Source organism: Macrotis lagotis, chromosome 1, assembly GCF_037893015.1.
Source record: "Macrotis lagotis isolate mMagLag1 chromosome 1, bilby.v1.9.chrom.fasta, whole genome shotgun sequence".
Classification (NCBI taxonomy): domain Eukaryota; kingdom Metazoa; phylum Chordata; class Mammalia; order Peramelemorphia; family Peramelidae; genus Macrotis; species Macrotis lagotis.
The window spans coordinates 351,758,290-351,770,920 of NC_133658.1; the positions used below are offsets into that span (position 1 = coordinate 351,758,290).

The 12,631-nt window shown below is 46.5% G+C and overlaps 1 protein-coding gene across 2 annotated transcripts in view; it reads left to right on the forward strand.

The window, feature by feature from the left end:
- Positions 1-12,631, forward strand: part of PLCG1 (phospholipase C gamma 1) — a 63,201-nt gene that overhangs the window by 44,652 nt on the left and 5,918 nt on the right. For both annotated transcript variants that reach the window (XM_074211976.1, XM_074211975.1), the window contains exons 11-27: positions 155-240; positions 398-518; positions 3,561-3,729; positions 4,151-4,273; positions 4,398-4,499; positions 4,657-4,844; positions 5,352-5,552; positions 5,771-5,890; positions 6,597-6,777; positions 7,544-7,621; positions 9,437-9,540; positions 9,931-10,027; positions 10,210-10,279; positions 10,496-10,653; positions 10,988-11,084; positions 11,353-11,577; positions 11,753-11,901. In XM_074211976.1, the coding sequence (XP_074068077.1) occupies positions 155-240; positions 398-518; positions 3,561-3,729; positions 4,151-4,273; positions 4,398-4,499; positions 4,657-4,844; positions 5,352-5,552; positions 5,771-5,890; positions 6,597-6,777; positions 7,544-7,621; positions 9,437-9,540; positions 9,931-10,027; positions 10,210-10,279; positions 10,496-10,653; positions 10,988-11,084; positions 11,353-11,577; positions 11,753-11,901 (2,269 nt within the window). The remainder of the gene's footprint in view (positions 1-154; positions 241-397; positions 519-3,560; positions 3,730-4,150; positions 4,274-4,397; positions 4,500-4,656; positions 4,845-5,351; positions 5,553-5,770; positions 5,891-6,596; positions 6,778-7,543; positions 7,622-9,436; positions 9,541-9,930; positions 10,028-10,209; positions 10,280-10,495; positions 10,654-10,987; positions 11,085-11,352; positions 11,578-11,752; positions 11,902-12,631) is intronic.

The following is a 12,631-nucleotide window of genomic DNA, read 5'->3' on the forward strand; positions in this document are numbered from 1 at the left end:
TTCCCACCATCAGTTTTCCCTTTTCGTCTTCCTTCTATCTACCCTGGGAAGAGAGGAACCTAGGGGGAAGCTGGGTGATGGACTAAGGGAAGAAAGGTCTGTCACCTTGTTTGACCTGACTACTCCCAATCCAAATTTCATTTATGAATAATAGGTACCTGACCGGGGACCAGTTCTCCAGTGAGTCCTCCTTGGAGGCCTATGCACGGTGTCTTCGTATGGGCTGTCGATGCATTGAATGTGAGTCAGGGGCAGGGAGGGATTGGGGGATGGGGGCAGTGGTCGAATATTATAGTTGGCCAACATCTGAGACCTTAGTGAAGGAAGTGGAGAGAGGTGCCTTAGCATTTGGTCTAGCGGGACTAACGACCATTGTCTCTCCCTCTGGTTTTTGAAGTGGACTGTTGGGATGGGCCAGATGGGATGCCTGTTATTTACCATGGTCATACCCTCACCACCAAGATCAAGTTCTCTGATGTTCTGCACACCATTAAGGAACACGCATTTGTGACTTCAGAGTGAGTAGATGGGATGGGGGGAACAGGAGGGAAGTGGGGGATATGAATAAGCCTGGGGGATCCAGGCGGGAGTCCAGTTTTAGGGCTTTTCCAGCACAAATGCTTCATGGGATTTGCCTGAGGCCCCACAAGTTCCAGTCCAATGTCCTGGTGTACCATGCTACCTCTTCTTACATCCAAGTCCTGTTTGTTCTACCTATTTATCAAACTAAATAGAAATGGATTCTTGACTACATATTGATTTAGAAAAAAACCAAATTTTTTTGTTAAACATTTCCCACTTACATTGTAGTCTGGTTTATACTTTGTCTCCCTTTGATCTTTCCTTCTACTTCTTTGTCATTCTTTTTGTGATTGTTGCTATGGGCTTTAACATGAGTGTCCTTGATTCCATGCTCTTCTCATTCAAACCTTTTTGACCAAGTTTCCAACTTGATCTTCTTAATTTTGAGACACTTACTTTCTCTTAGACTTCAGTTTCCTCATCTTCCAAATGTGGGAGGGCTGACCTAGCTAAAGTCCATTTCAACAGTAATAACCTTATTGTGTTCCTGCCCAAAAGCCATCCATGGCAACCAACAGGTACCAGTTTGGTAGCTTCAGAGTCAACCTTGACTTCTTTTCTCATATCTAGTCAGTTGCCAAGGGGTGCCATTCTACTTCCATATTATATATGACAATGATAATGATGTTGGTAATTCCTTCACAGTGTATAAAAATGATAATGATGTTGACAATTCCTTCACAATATAACAATGATGTTGACAATTCCTTCATAGTATAGAACAATGATAATGATGTTGATTCTACTTTTACAATAAATAACAATTATGATGATGATACAAATGACCATCATTTATATGGTACCTACAATGTGCCAGGCACTCTGTTAAGTAATTTACAAATATTATCTCATTTGATCCTCATAACAGTCTTGCAAGGTAGGTGCTTTTATTGGATAATAATGGGGATCCATTTTACAGTTTGAGGAAACTGAGGTAAACAGAAGTTAAGTGACTTACTCAAGGATATAAAACCAGTAAGTGTCTGAAGCTGGTCCAGCACTCTCCACTGCGCCACCTAGCTGCCTAATGTATATTAAATTCATCCCCTTTACTTGCATGGCTACTACCCTAGTTCTGGCCCTTAACACTTTACCTGCAGAAGCCTCCTAATTGAACTAATTGGAGAAAAAGTTCTCTCTTCTCCAAATTGTACTTCATATACAACTGCCAAACTAATAGTCTATTAAAATAAATGCTATATACATATATACATAATATATGAAAAACACAAACATACATATACACATGTAAAGTTTTTTTAAATTACAAATAAAAAAAATACAACCCCTTTCATAAATATGCATTGTCCACAAAACATTCTGAATTGTGTCCGAAAATATCTTTTCTGCATTAAGTCTTTTGAATTCATGAATTTTCATTGCCTTGATTAGAATTTGAAAGTCTTCCAAAGTTATATTTTTTATAATTGTTTAAACTATTTCCTTAGTTCTCTTCACTTTACATCAGTATTACCAGTTTTGTTTACTGTTTCCCTATGTTTGGTATCCCCCAATTCTAATTTTTGGCTACTGTGGAAAGAAAGGCTATAAATATTTTTTTTACATATAGGACTTCATGCTCTTTCTGATCTCTTTGGAGTATAGGCTTGGTAGTAAAATTGGGTCAGAGTGTCTGCACAAGCTTTTGCACCTAATTCCACAGATCCACTGACCATGCACCAGTGTGCCCACAGCCCCTCCAGCTCTCGTTGCCTTTGGTCTTGTTGCCTCCCTAGTGTCCTTTTTTCAAAACTCAGAAGTTACTTACTTCATCCTACAAATAGTCCCTGTTCTTGGTAGGGACACTCTCCCAGGACATAAATTTTGCATTTACTTCTCTTTGTACATTTATTTTGCCCTGATCGAAGAGGGACTGTCTCATTTTTGTCTTTGCAATTCCATCGTTTAGTTTAATGTTCTGCATATAATAGGTGTTTAATAAATGCTTGTTGAATGGAAGTATGAGGCCTTCCACAACTTATATTTTAAAAACAACAATGTTCTTGTCTTCTGTCCCGGAGCTAGGCTGCAAAGTGGATTGAGGGTTGAATTTGGAGTCTAAAAGAACAAAGTTGAATCCTTTCTTAAGACACGACCCAAAGACATCTATGACCCTGGTCGGCCTTAGTTTCCTTATCTGTAAAATGGGTTGTAGTGAGAACAAATGAGAATATATGTGAAAACTATGATAAATTTGATGTCTCTTGTTATTGTCCTTCCATTGTCCCCCTACCCATCCCACACTAATTCATTCCTCTCTCTGTTTTTCTTTTATCTTCTCTGCCTGAAATTCCTTTCCCATCCTCTTCTTCTCCCCATCCTCAACTTCCTCCATTAAGCATTCCCTGACTGCCATAATGAACCCTTATTAAGTACCAATTATTTACAGAGCCCACTTTGGAGGGAGGGTCTGCATTAAGCTTAAGGTCTTTTCTGTCTCTCCAGCTTTCTTTGTAGCTGACTCCAAGCTCCCCTGTCCTGTGCAGTCTCCCCTAGTTTCCCCAGCCAGCCCCTTGTTAAGTCATTTTGATCCTGTCTGACCCTCTGTGACTCCATTTGGCATTTTCTTGGCAAGGATACCAGAGTGGTTTGCCATTTCCTTCTCCAGCTCATTTTACAGATGAGGAAACTGAGGCAAGCAGGGTAAAGGGATTTGCCCAGAGTCACACAGCTAGGAGGTGTCTGGGGCTGGATTTGAGCTCACCAAGCTGGGTCTTCCTGACTCTGAATCACCTTGCTGCTCAAACCTGCCTGTACCAGTGCTCTTTTCCTCCTCAGGTGCCCCTTGTCACCCATCATGTTCCTCCCTCACCCCATGCTAAGTTATTGGTGTTAGCATTGGTGTGGGTTGTGAGATCCTAACCGGACTTGCTCTTCAGGGCAAGACCCATGTGCCCTCCTCTTCTCCCCTTCCAATAGGCCTGAAGCGGGGGGAGGGGGGGTTTGACCTGATTTTGGTGCCCACTTTCCTGTCCTAGATACCCCGTTATCTTATCCATTGAGGATCATTGCAGTATTGCTCAGCAGAGAAACATGGCCCAGTACTTCAAGAAAGTATTTGGAGACACCCTTCTTACCAAACCTGTGGACATTGCGGCTGATGGTTTGCCATCACCCAACCAGCTCAAGAGAAAAATCCTTATCAAGGTAAACCCGGGTGGTAGGCAGGGGTACCAGGGGAAAAGAGAGGGGAGGAGGCAGGGTCTGGCAGTAAGGACATGGGAAACAGAGGGATTGAGGTGATGAAGTAGGACTGGGGGTCTCCCCAAGAGGGATGTCGACATCCCTCTTGCTTTCCTTTCCACTGTCCCTTTCTGACTCCCATTGCCTCAGCCAGACTTGGGAGGCTGAGCCTGGGCTGGGTAGAACTTGCTGGGCCCCCAGTGATCTTTGCAGAGCTACAGGCAGGCAGAGGAGGCAGACCTTCTGTCTGGCCAGTTTATTCCCCCCTCCCCAAATCTGTCAGAGACTTTGGACCTAGCAAGTGGAGGTTTCCTAGAAAACCAGTCTGAAGGGCAGATTGGGAACGTTGGAACTAAGGGAGGATCCTTGTCTCCCCTTCTGGCAGCACAAGAAGCTGGCTGAGGGCAGTGCCTACGAGGAGGTACCCACCTCAGTGATGTATTCAGAGAATGACATCAGCAATTCCATCAAAAATGGCATCCTCTACTTGGAAGATCCCATTAACCATGTGAGTCCTGGGCCAGGGACAAGGAGACCTGGGGAATGTGGGGGTAATTGAAAGGAGCTGGGGGTTGGGCAGGACTCATGGGGGCAGTTCAGGGTCCTTTGTGACTTTGTCTTATGGCCCCCAGGAGTGGTACCCGCACTATTTTGTACTGACCAGCAGCAAGATCTACTACTCAGAGGAGACAAACAGCGACCAAGGCAACGATGATGAGGAGGAGCCTAAGGAGGTGATGATGGAGCTGGGGCCCAGAGGTTGGAGATGAAAATGGGAATGTGATAGGCCATGGAGGCTGAGATCTCAGGTGACCCCCCCAGCAAGTCTGAGAGGGAGGAGTAGGGGTGAAATCTCTCTCCCCTGTCCCCTTCCCATCCTTCTCGCCCCAGGTGAGTAGCAGTGCAGAGCTACACTCCAGCGAGAAATGGTTCCATGGGAAGCTAGGGGCTGGTCGTGATGGGCGTCATATTGCTGAGAGACTCCTCACTGAATACTGCATTGAGACTGGAGCTCCTGATGGTTCCTTTCTGGTTCGAGAGAGTGAGACTTTTGTTGGTGACTACACACTCTCTTTCTGGTAAGGTCCTTCTGTTGGTACTTGTGTTCCCTTGCCTTGAGGGATGGGAAAAATCACTTCCCCATCTCCCTGCCCTCCATCAGGGCTCTCCCTTAGCATTCAGTCTTCTAGGAGATGCAGGTTTTCTAAGACATATTGTTTCTATTGAGGGACCTTTATAGATGAGGAATGTTGGGATGAACTGTTTATCTTCAACCTCATCCTCCTTCCTCCCCAGCATCTTTTTTTTCTGAGGCCCAGGATTCTGGTATCCTGTGATGTGTGTGTATTTATTTTATATGAATATATTACAGATATATATAATACATATATAATATATATATGTTAGATGAGCATATAGATAGCTATATATCAGATCAAGGATCAAGGACTAAAGGGAAGTAAGAATGAGCAGACTGTCCTAAGGGGCCCTCATATCCTAAGTCTAAATACAGACACCCATGGATGACTTTGGGGTTCAGCTCGGGCATTGGGGCTTCACAAATGCTCTCTCCCCCACCACTCCAGGCGGAATGGGAAGGTCCAGCACTGCCGGATTCACTCACGTCAGGATGCTGGCAGCCCCAAGTTCTTCCTGACAGACAACCTGGTATTTGATTCGCTCTATGACCTCATCACCCATTACCAGCAGGTGCCACTGCGCTGCAATGAGTTTGAGATGCGCCTCACGGAGCCTGTACCTCAGACCAATGCCCACGAGAGCAAAGAGTGAGGGGCACTTGGATGGGAGGTGGGGGGGAGGTCTGGGGCTCTATGGAACAGAGGGGAGGGCATGGGGGCCCTGGGGGGGCAGAGGAGGTGTTGGGCTCTTTGGGGCTTTGGGGGAAACATGATACTTTAATAAGGGAGGAGCTCTGTGCTAGAGATCTGGGGACCTTTCTGTCCAGAAACAGTGGGGTGCATTAACCCTGGGGACCTATCTGCAGGTGGTATCATGCAAGTCTGACCCGAGCCCAGGCGGAACATATGTTGATGCGTGTCCCCCGAGATGGGGCCTTCCTTGTGCGCAAGCGGAGTGAACCCAACTCCTATGCCATCTCCTTCCGGTGAGAGGTCTAGAGGGTTTGGGGAAAAGTATCCCCAGAGAGATTATCATAGAGGGAGGGTATATAAATAAGGCGTGGATGAGGAGGTGGTTATGAGGTATTCCCGTAGAACTTGTCTCTGCATGGGTCAGGGGGAGGGCAGGTCAGGGTAGAATTGTGGCTTAGCTTTGTGACTGCAGGGCCAGGAAAGGGTTGGTCCTGATCTGTGTCCTGTCAGTGGGCCATCATTTATTAAGCACAGGGATGCAATTTTTTTTTTAATCTTTACAAGGTAATGGAATTAAGTTAAGCCCATGGTCACACAATTAAATAAATCTTAAGGTGTGAAGCTGGATTTTAACTCAGGTCCTCCTGACTCTTATCTACTGTACCACCTAACTATCTCTAAGAAGTTTTGAAAGAGGTTAAGTGTCAATCAATTAGGCAATTTTTATTTCTTTTTGGAGATAATCACGGTTAAGTGACTTGCCCAGGGTCACACACAGTAACTGCCTGAGGCTGGGTCTGAACTCAGGGTTGATACTTTATCTACTGTGCCATCTAGTTTCCCTAATACAAATTAAAAAAAAATTTCTAAGCTCAGTATTTGTAAGTATATACAGCATAGGCAGAGAATCAATGTCAGTAAATAAAGCAGAGCTGGGGCTTGGGGAAGTGGTGTCCTGAAAGGTTCTGCTAAAAGTTTGAGCTTTGTCTGACCCCTTAGGGCAGAAGGGAAGATCAAACATTGCCGGGTCCAGCAGGAGGGGCAGACGGTGATGCTGGGGAACTCCGAGTTTGACAGTCTCGTAGATCTCATCAGTTACTATGAGAAGCACCCTCTGTACAGGAAGATGAAGCTCCGGTACCCCATCAATGAGGAGGCACTAGAGAAGATTGGCACAGCGGTGAGGGGGGGCACTTGGGAGGGTAGGGAGGACTTCTTAATGACAGAGGTGTGAAGGTAACAGCCTGGTCTGGGAGGATAGATAAGAACTTGTGGACTTGGAGAGGCCATGAATGTCTCAATGCAAGAAGGTGGCTCATGGAGAGACTGGGGCTTGAGGTGGGACAGGCAGGTTTGGATTGGTGATGGAAGGGAGGCAGGACTTAGAAATAGACAAAATAACGAAGTAGTTAAGAGTGGAGAAGAAAGGGCAAACAGAATTGATTTGGGGGAAAGTAAGAAGGAAAAATGAACGCTTCCAAATCTGAGAGAAAAGGAACATGGTAGTACCACTATCATCAACAGAAATAGAGAACTTCAGAAACGGGGCAGGGTTGGGGGGAGAAAACGGTGAGCTTCATTTTGGATATATCGATTTTGAGGTGTTATTAAGATGTACAGATCCTATCTTACTAGTAGTTGGAAATGTATTTCTGGAGTTCAGGGGCTTCAAAAAGATTTGGGAATCATTTGCATTGAAATGGTCAGGAGAGAGTATAAAAAAAGACTAAGGACAGGACCAAGGGAAAATAACTCCTTAGGGAGTGGGAGAAAGATGAGGAAATGAGGTGAGTGACCATGAATCCCAGAGAGGAAGGAGACCATGACTGAGGGAAGCCAAGGAAAGTCTGAGTGAGTTTGAAGAAGCAGATTATATGTGCTTCCAAACAGAGGGGCAAGATGAGACCAGAGCTGCCTGCTATTCTTGATGGAAACTCTCTTTTTAGGAGCCGGACTATGGAGCCTTGTATGAAGGACGGAACCCAGGGTTCTATGTGGAGGCAAACCCTATGCCAACTTTTAAGGTAAAGGATTCTAGATGGCACAAGGGGATCAAGTGCTAGACTTGGAGTCAGGCAGACTTGTGTTCAGTTCAAATCTTACCCTACACACTTAGCTGTGTGACCTTGGGCACCCTCTCTCTCAACCTCAGTTTCCTCATCTGTAAAATAAGGATAATAATAACCTCAGAGGGTTGTTGTGAGGATCAAATGAAATAACGCGTCTAGTGCTTATAAACCTGAAAACACTGTTAGTACTAAGCTGTGTTTATTAGATGCTATTACCTTGACATTGTGGCCTTATGATCACTGACTGTTCAGACATACTCCTTCCAGGGCTGGGATCCCTTCTGGAGGCTTCCTTGCCTGGCACCTCTTGGCTGCCTCTCTTGGGGGGGGGGGGAGAGATAATTGGGAGATTTTCCATAGGGTGGATGTTTTGAATCCCTTCTTCCTCTCCTGGCCACCCTGCCCCATCTAAACTCCTGGGTTGGAGAAGTTTATAGATTTGTAGTTAGTTAGTATTCCACTTTCCCTACTTTGGAATGGATGCTGGCAGCTTATCACTGAGCAGAATTGTTCTTAGGAAGGCAGAAGACAATTTTTCAGGATGACTGAAAAAAAGGTGCTCTTGTTTTGATAAGGGTTAGATAGTGAGAGGCCCCTTCCAGTTCTGAGATGTTTGTCATCTTCCAGGACTGAGGATCTTCCCTGGTTAGGCCCTGAGCAGGTAACCCTTGAAGTTTAATTTTCTTCTAGGACTGATTGAGATTCCTTAAAAGTACCAAAATTGTCGGGGTCCTCTTATTAAGCAGGTGGGACTCAGGCTAGATAGCTCAGCCCCAATTTCTGCCTAAGTTACTCTAAAGTATGACATGTGCCAATCAAAACAGGATGCAGCTAATAGATGTAGGGAAAAGATTAATTAAGATCAAACCTCTCATGAGAGATGAACTAGACCAAATTTCTGTGGTTTCTTTTTTTTTGTTCTAAACAGTGCAAGAAATAAGTTTAGAGAGGTAAAGAGATTTGCCCAAGGTCACATATAATAATAGCAGAGGCAGATTTTGAATCCCATCTCTTTGGTTCCAAATTGGTGTTTTTCCTTTCCATATCCCTGCCTCTCCTAGGCTACTGGAGCTGAAAGGGACCTCAGAACATAAAATTCATGATAATAGTATATATAATGTTAATATATATACACACACAATATTATCACCTGTGTGGATTTGTATGTGTTCGTGGACATATATGAATGTATTTGGGCATGCACATAAACATGTGTGACAGCTCCCACATGTGGAGGAGGGACCAGATGAACAGTTTTTAATCAGTCAGTACTGTCTCTAGCTAGAGTAAAGAGCATGGAATTTGGAGATGAGACCTGGATCAACCGAATGCTCTGCTATTTACTACTTTTCCTTTCTTTGAACCTCAGCTTTGCATTATTTGTAAACTGAGGAGATTGGACCTTTCAGATCCCTCTCATGCTTTTAAATCCTATGTCAGCAACCCTAGGTTTGGCCATCCACTCTCTAGGCCACTTGCCCTATATCATGGATAATGTGTAACTGCATGCAGGCTTCCTTCTGGGGGACCCTCTGAACTTTCAGCCCAGCTCAGCTAAACTCAACTTTTTCCCTTGAAGTTTTTGCTCCCTGAGTAGTGAAAAAGGTGGAGTCCTATCGCTGCCCCAGGATGGAGGCCATCATAGCCCTCCCCACCTCAACAACCCTAGGATGCATTTTCTGAACATAGCTACCTCTTTCTCTACCAGGGCTTGTTAGGGGCAAGGTCCCTGTCCCCTCCCCCTTTTGACCAGCCCCACTGTCTCCCCAGTGTGCAGTCAAAGCCCTCTTTGACTACAAGGCGCAGCGGGAAGATGAGCTGACCTTTACGAAGAGTGCCATCATCCAGAATGTAGAAAAGCAAGAGGGAGGCTGGTGAGTTGGGGGAAATGCCAACTCCAGACTATCCTAACCTGAGGAATCTTCACCCCACCCTCTTGGACTAAGAGTTCTGATAGGGGGAAGGCTGAGGGGGTGGTTGGTTCTGAGGATTAACGCTTGAGATGATGAAATGATGGGAATCCTGGGATCTACATGCTAGTGTAGGTCTGGACTCTGCCTGGGTGATTGTGCCCCCAAGTGTTTATGTGCATTTAAAAAAGTACCAGTCCCTCAACATGGTGCTAACATTCAGAAAAGGGTGGAGTTGTCACAGGGCTTGGGGAAAGGGGAGAGAAGGAAGGTGGTGAGGATGGCCATTTGTCCAAGGGACTCTTGTCTGAGTCCCATGCTCCAGGATCCCAGGTCTGCTGTCTATTCCTACAGGTGGAGGGGAGACTATGGAGGGAAGAAGCAGCTCTGGTTCCCATCCAATTATGTGGAAGAGATGGCCAATCCTGCTGCTTTAGAGCCGGAGAGGGAGGTGAGGCCATGGAGGGCTCTGTGGGCATGCGTAGTACCCCACCCCGCACTGGCAGGAGAGCATCTCTTCGTAAGCAGGGGGCTTCTGGCCAGAAGATCACACTTGCTCTGAAATGTGTTCTTACACATGGACAGTCTGGGGGGCAGATAAAGTGATGGTCATTGTGGCTTTTATCTGTACAGCAACTGGATGAAAACAGTCCTCTGGGAGATCTGCTCCGTGGAGTCCTGGATGTGCCGGCCTGTCAGATTGGTGAGCCCTGGGCCTTATCCATGCTTGTCCTGGACCAGCCCCCTGAGGCTAGTCTTGGGATAGCTGCAGCTTCTGGTCTGTGTGTCTCATAGGTGGGATGTTCTCATCTAGACTTCCAAGTGTGTGTCTGTTTTGGAGGAATAGTGGGCTTGGGCAAGGGACTGACAAACCTCCCAGCCACTGACCTTTTTCTCTTGTTGGGCTTTTGCCTTGCAGCTATCCGCCCAGAAGGGAAGAACAACCGGCTGTTTGTGTTCTCCATCAGCATGGCCTCCATTGCACATTGGTCTCTGGATGTGGCTGCCGATTCACAGGAGGACCTACAGGACTGGGTGAAAAAGATCCGAGAGGTGGCCCAGACTGCGGATGCCCGGGTGAGGGTCCCTCCTGGGGTTGGCTGGGGCAAGGGGGTTGGGGTATGGAATACGGTGGTGTGGAATTGCTGCTAGACAAGGATTTCTTGCCTGGCCCCAGAGACAGCTGGCAAGCCATGCACTCCTTCCAGCTTACAGCTTTTACAGGATGAGGAGGGAAGGCGAGGATGTAAGGAGGGATGAGTGGATGAGTGGTGGGCTCTGGGAGGGTTGAGAGAATGTGCTCTTGGATCTTCCCTGAAGTGTTTGGAGGGCTGACCCTTGGTATTAGGTCATATCCTCCTCACACTGGGCCAGAGCCAGGGGATCTAACATAGCTCTCTCTGCCCTGCAGCTCACAGAAGGAAAGATGATGGAACGAAGGAAGAAAATTGCTTTGGAGTTGTCTGAACTTGTCATCTACTGTCGGCCCGTTCCCTTCGATGAGGATAGTGAGTAAGGGAAGGAATGAGGTAGAGGCTAGACTGGAGCCTGCGTGGGTGATTGTTGGTGTGTCAGTTTGATGGGGGCATGGATGATTCTTATCTGGATTGGAACCATTGGCGCATGTGACTGTGCAGGGGCAGAGGCTCTGGCCCAGCATGGCTGATCTGGGCTTAGGGGACAGGTCTTGGCTGGCATAGCTGCCCCTTGCCTATGGCCTGGGTTGGTTAGAGTCTTAATGGCCAAGGCTGTGACCTCTTCCTTAAACCTTCCCAGAGATTGGCACTGAGCGGGCTTGTTACCGAGATATGTCATCCTTCCCTGAGACCAAGGCCGAGAAATATGTAAATAAGACCAAAGGCAAGAAGTTCTTGCAGTACAATCGGCTTCAGCTGTCACGCATCTATCCCAAGGGCCAACGACTGGATTCCTCCAATTATGATCCTCTGCCCATGTGGATTTGTGGCAGCCAGCTTGTAGCCCTCAACTTCCAGACTCCAGGTAAGGGGGCACTTTAGGGGTTCTCTTGAGACCTATAGCTTCCGTGGGGTATGAGAGTGGGTTTAGGGGTTTTGATTACTCTTCCCACTATCCACCCAAAGATCTGGGTCATTTTCCTGAACTGAGGGATCCAAAGATAGTTTGAGTTCAATGTAGCTTAATTCATTTCTTCTAGATAAACCCATGCAGATGAACCAGGCCCTGTTCATGTCCAGTGGGCGCTGTGGGTATGTGATGCAGCCAAGCAACATGAGAGATGAAGCCTTTGACCCCTTTGACAAGTGCAGCTTGCGAGGGGTAGAGCCATGTGCAGTCTGTATAGAGGTGAGCAGCCTCGGAAGCTCTTGGGGGAGGGGGATGGTTGGGGAGGTACCACTGCTGCCCCCACATCACAGCAAAGGCCACTTAGGGCAGGAATGTGGTCCAGGTCCACAGCTAACCAACTCTAGGCCTACCCACATTGGAATGTACTTCTTGCCCATTTGAAAAGGACCAGCTAGCCCAGGTCTGTGATTTCTGGATCCTGTCTTGGGCCCACAAAGAGCTGAAGGAGAAACTGGGCCCATACGTGGACCTTTGGTGGAAACAGGACAAACAAGGCATGTCAAGAGAGGCTTGGAGGAGGGAGGCTGGAAGGTCTAAGCAGATAGAGATCCAGAGAAGGAACAGCTGGTACAGACAGAAGCTGGTAACTGAATCGAGTTAGGGAATTTGAATTCTGTCTTGGTGAGTGTCATACACAATAATCATCACAACTCCCAATTCTGTAGTGCTTTTCTCCCAGCCACTCTCTGAGATGGGTATAAACATCATCCTCATTTTACAGAGGAAACTGAGGCTTAGAAAGGTTACCCTGTGATCATCACACAGACACATAACACCTTCTGAGGGCTAAGAATTGTGATGCTGTCTGAAGTCCAATATTAATTGGAGGGCTGCCACTGAGGTTACAGGATCATAGATTGAGGACTGGAAGGGATATTAAAATTCAAGTACCAATTTGCTCTTTTTTACAGAGGAGGGAAATGAGACTAGGCGAGGTGAATTTGCATGC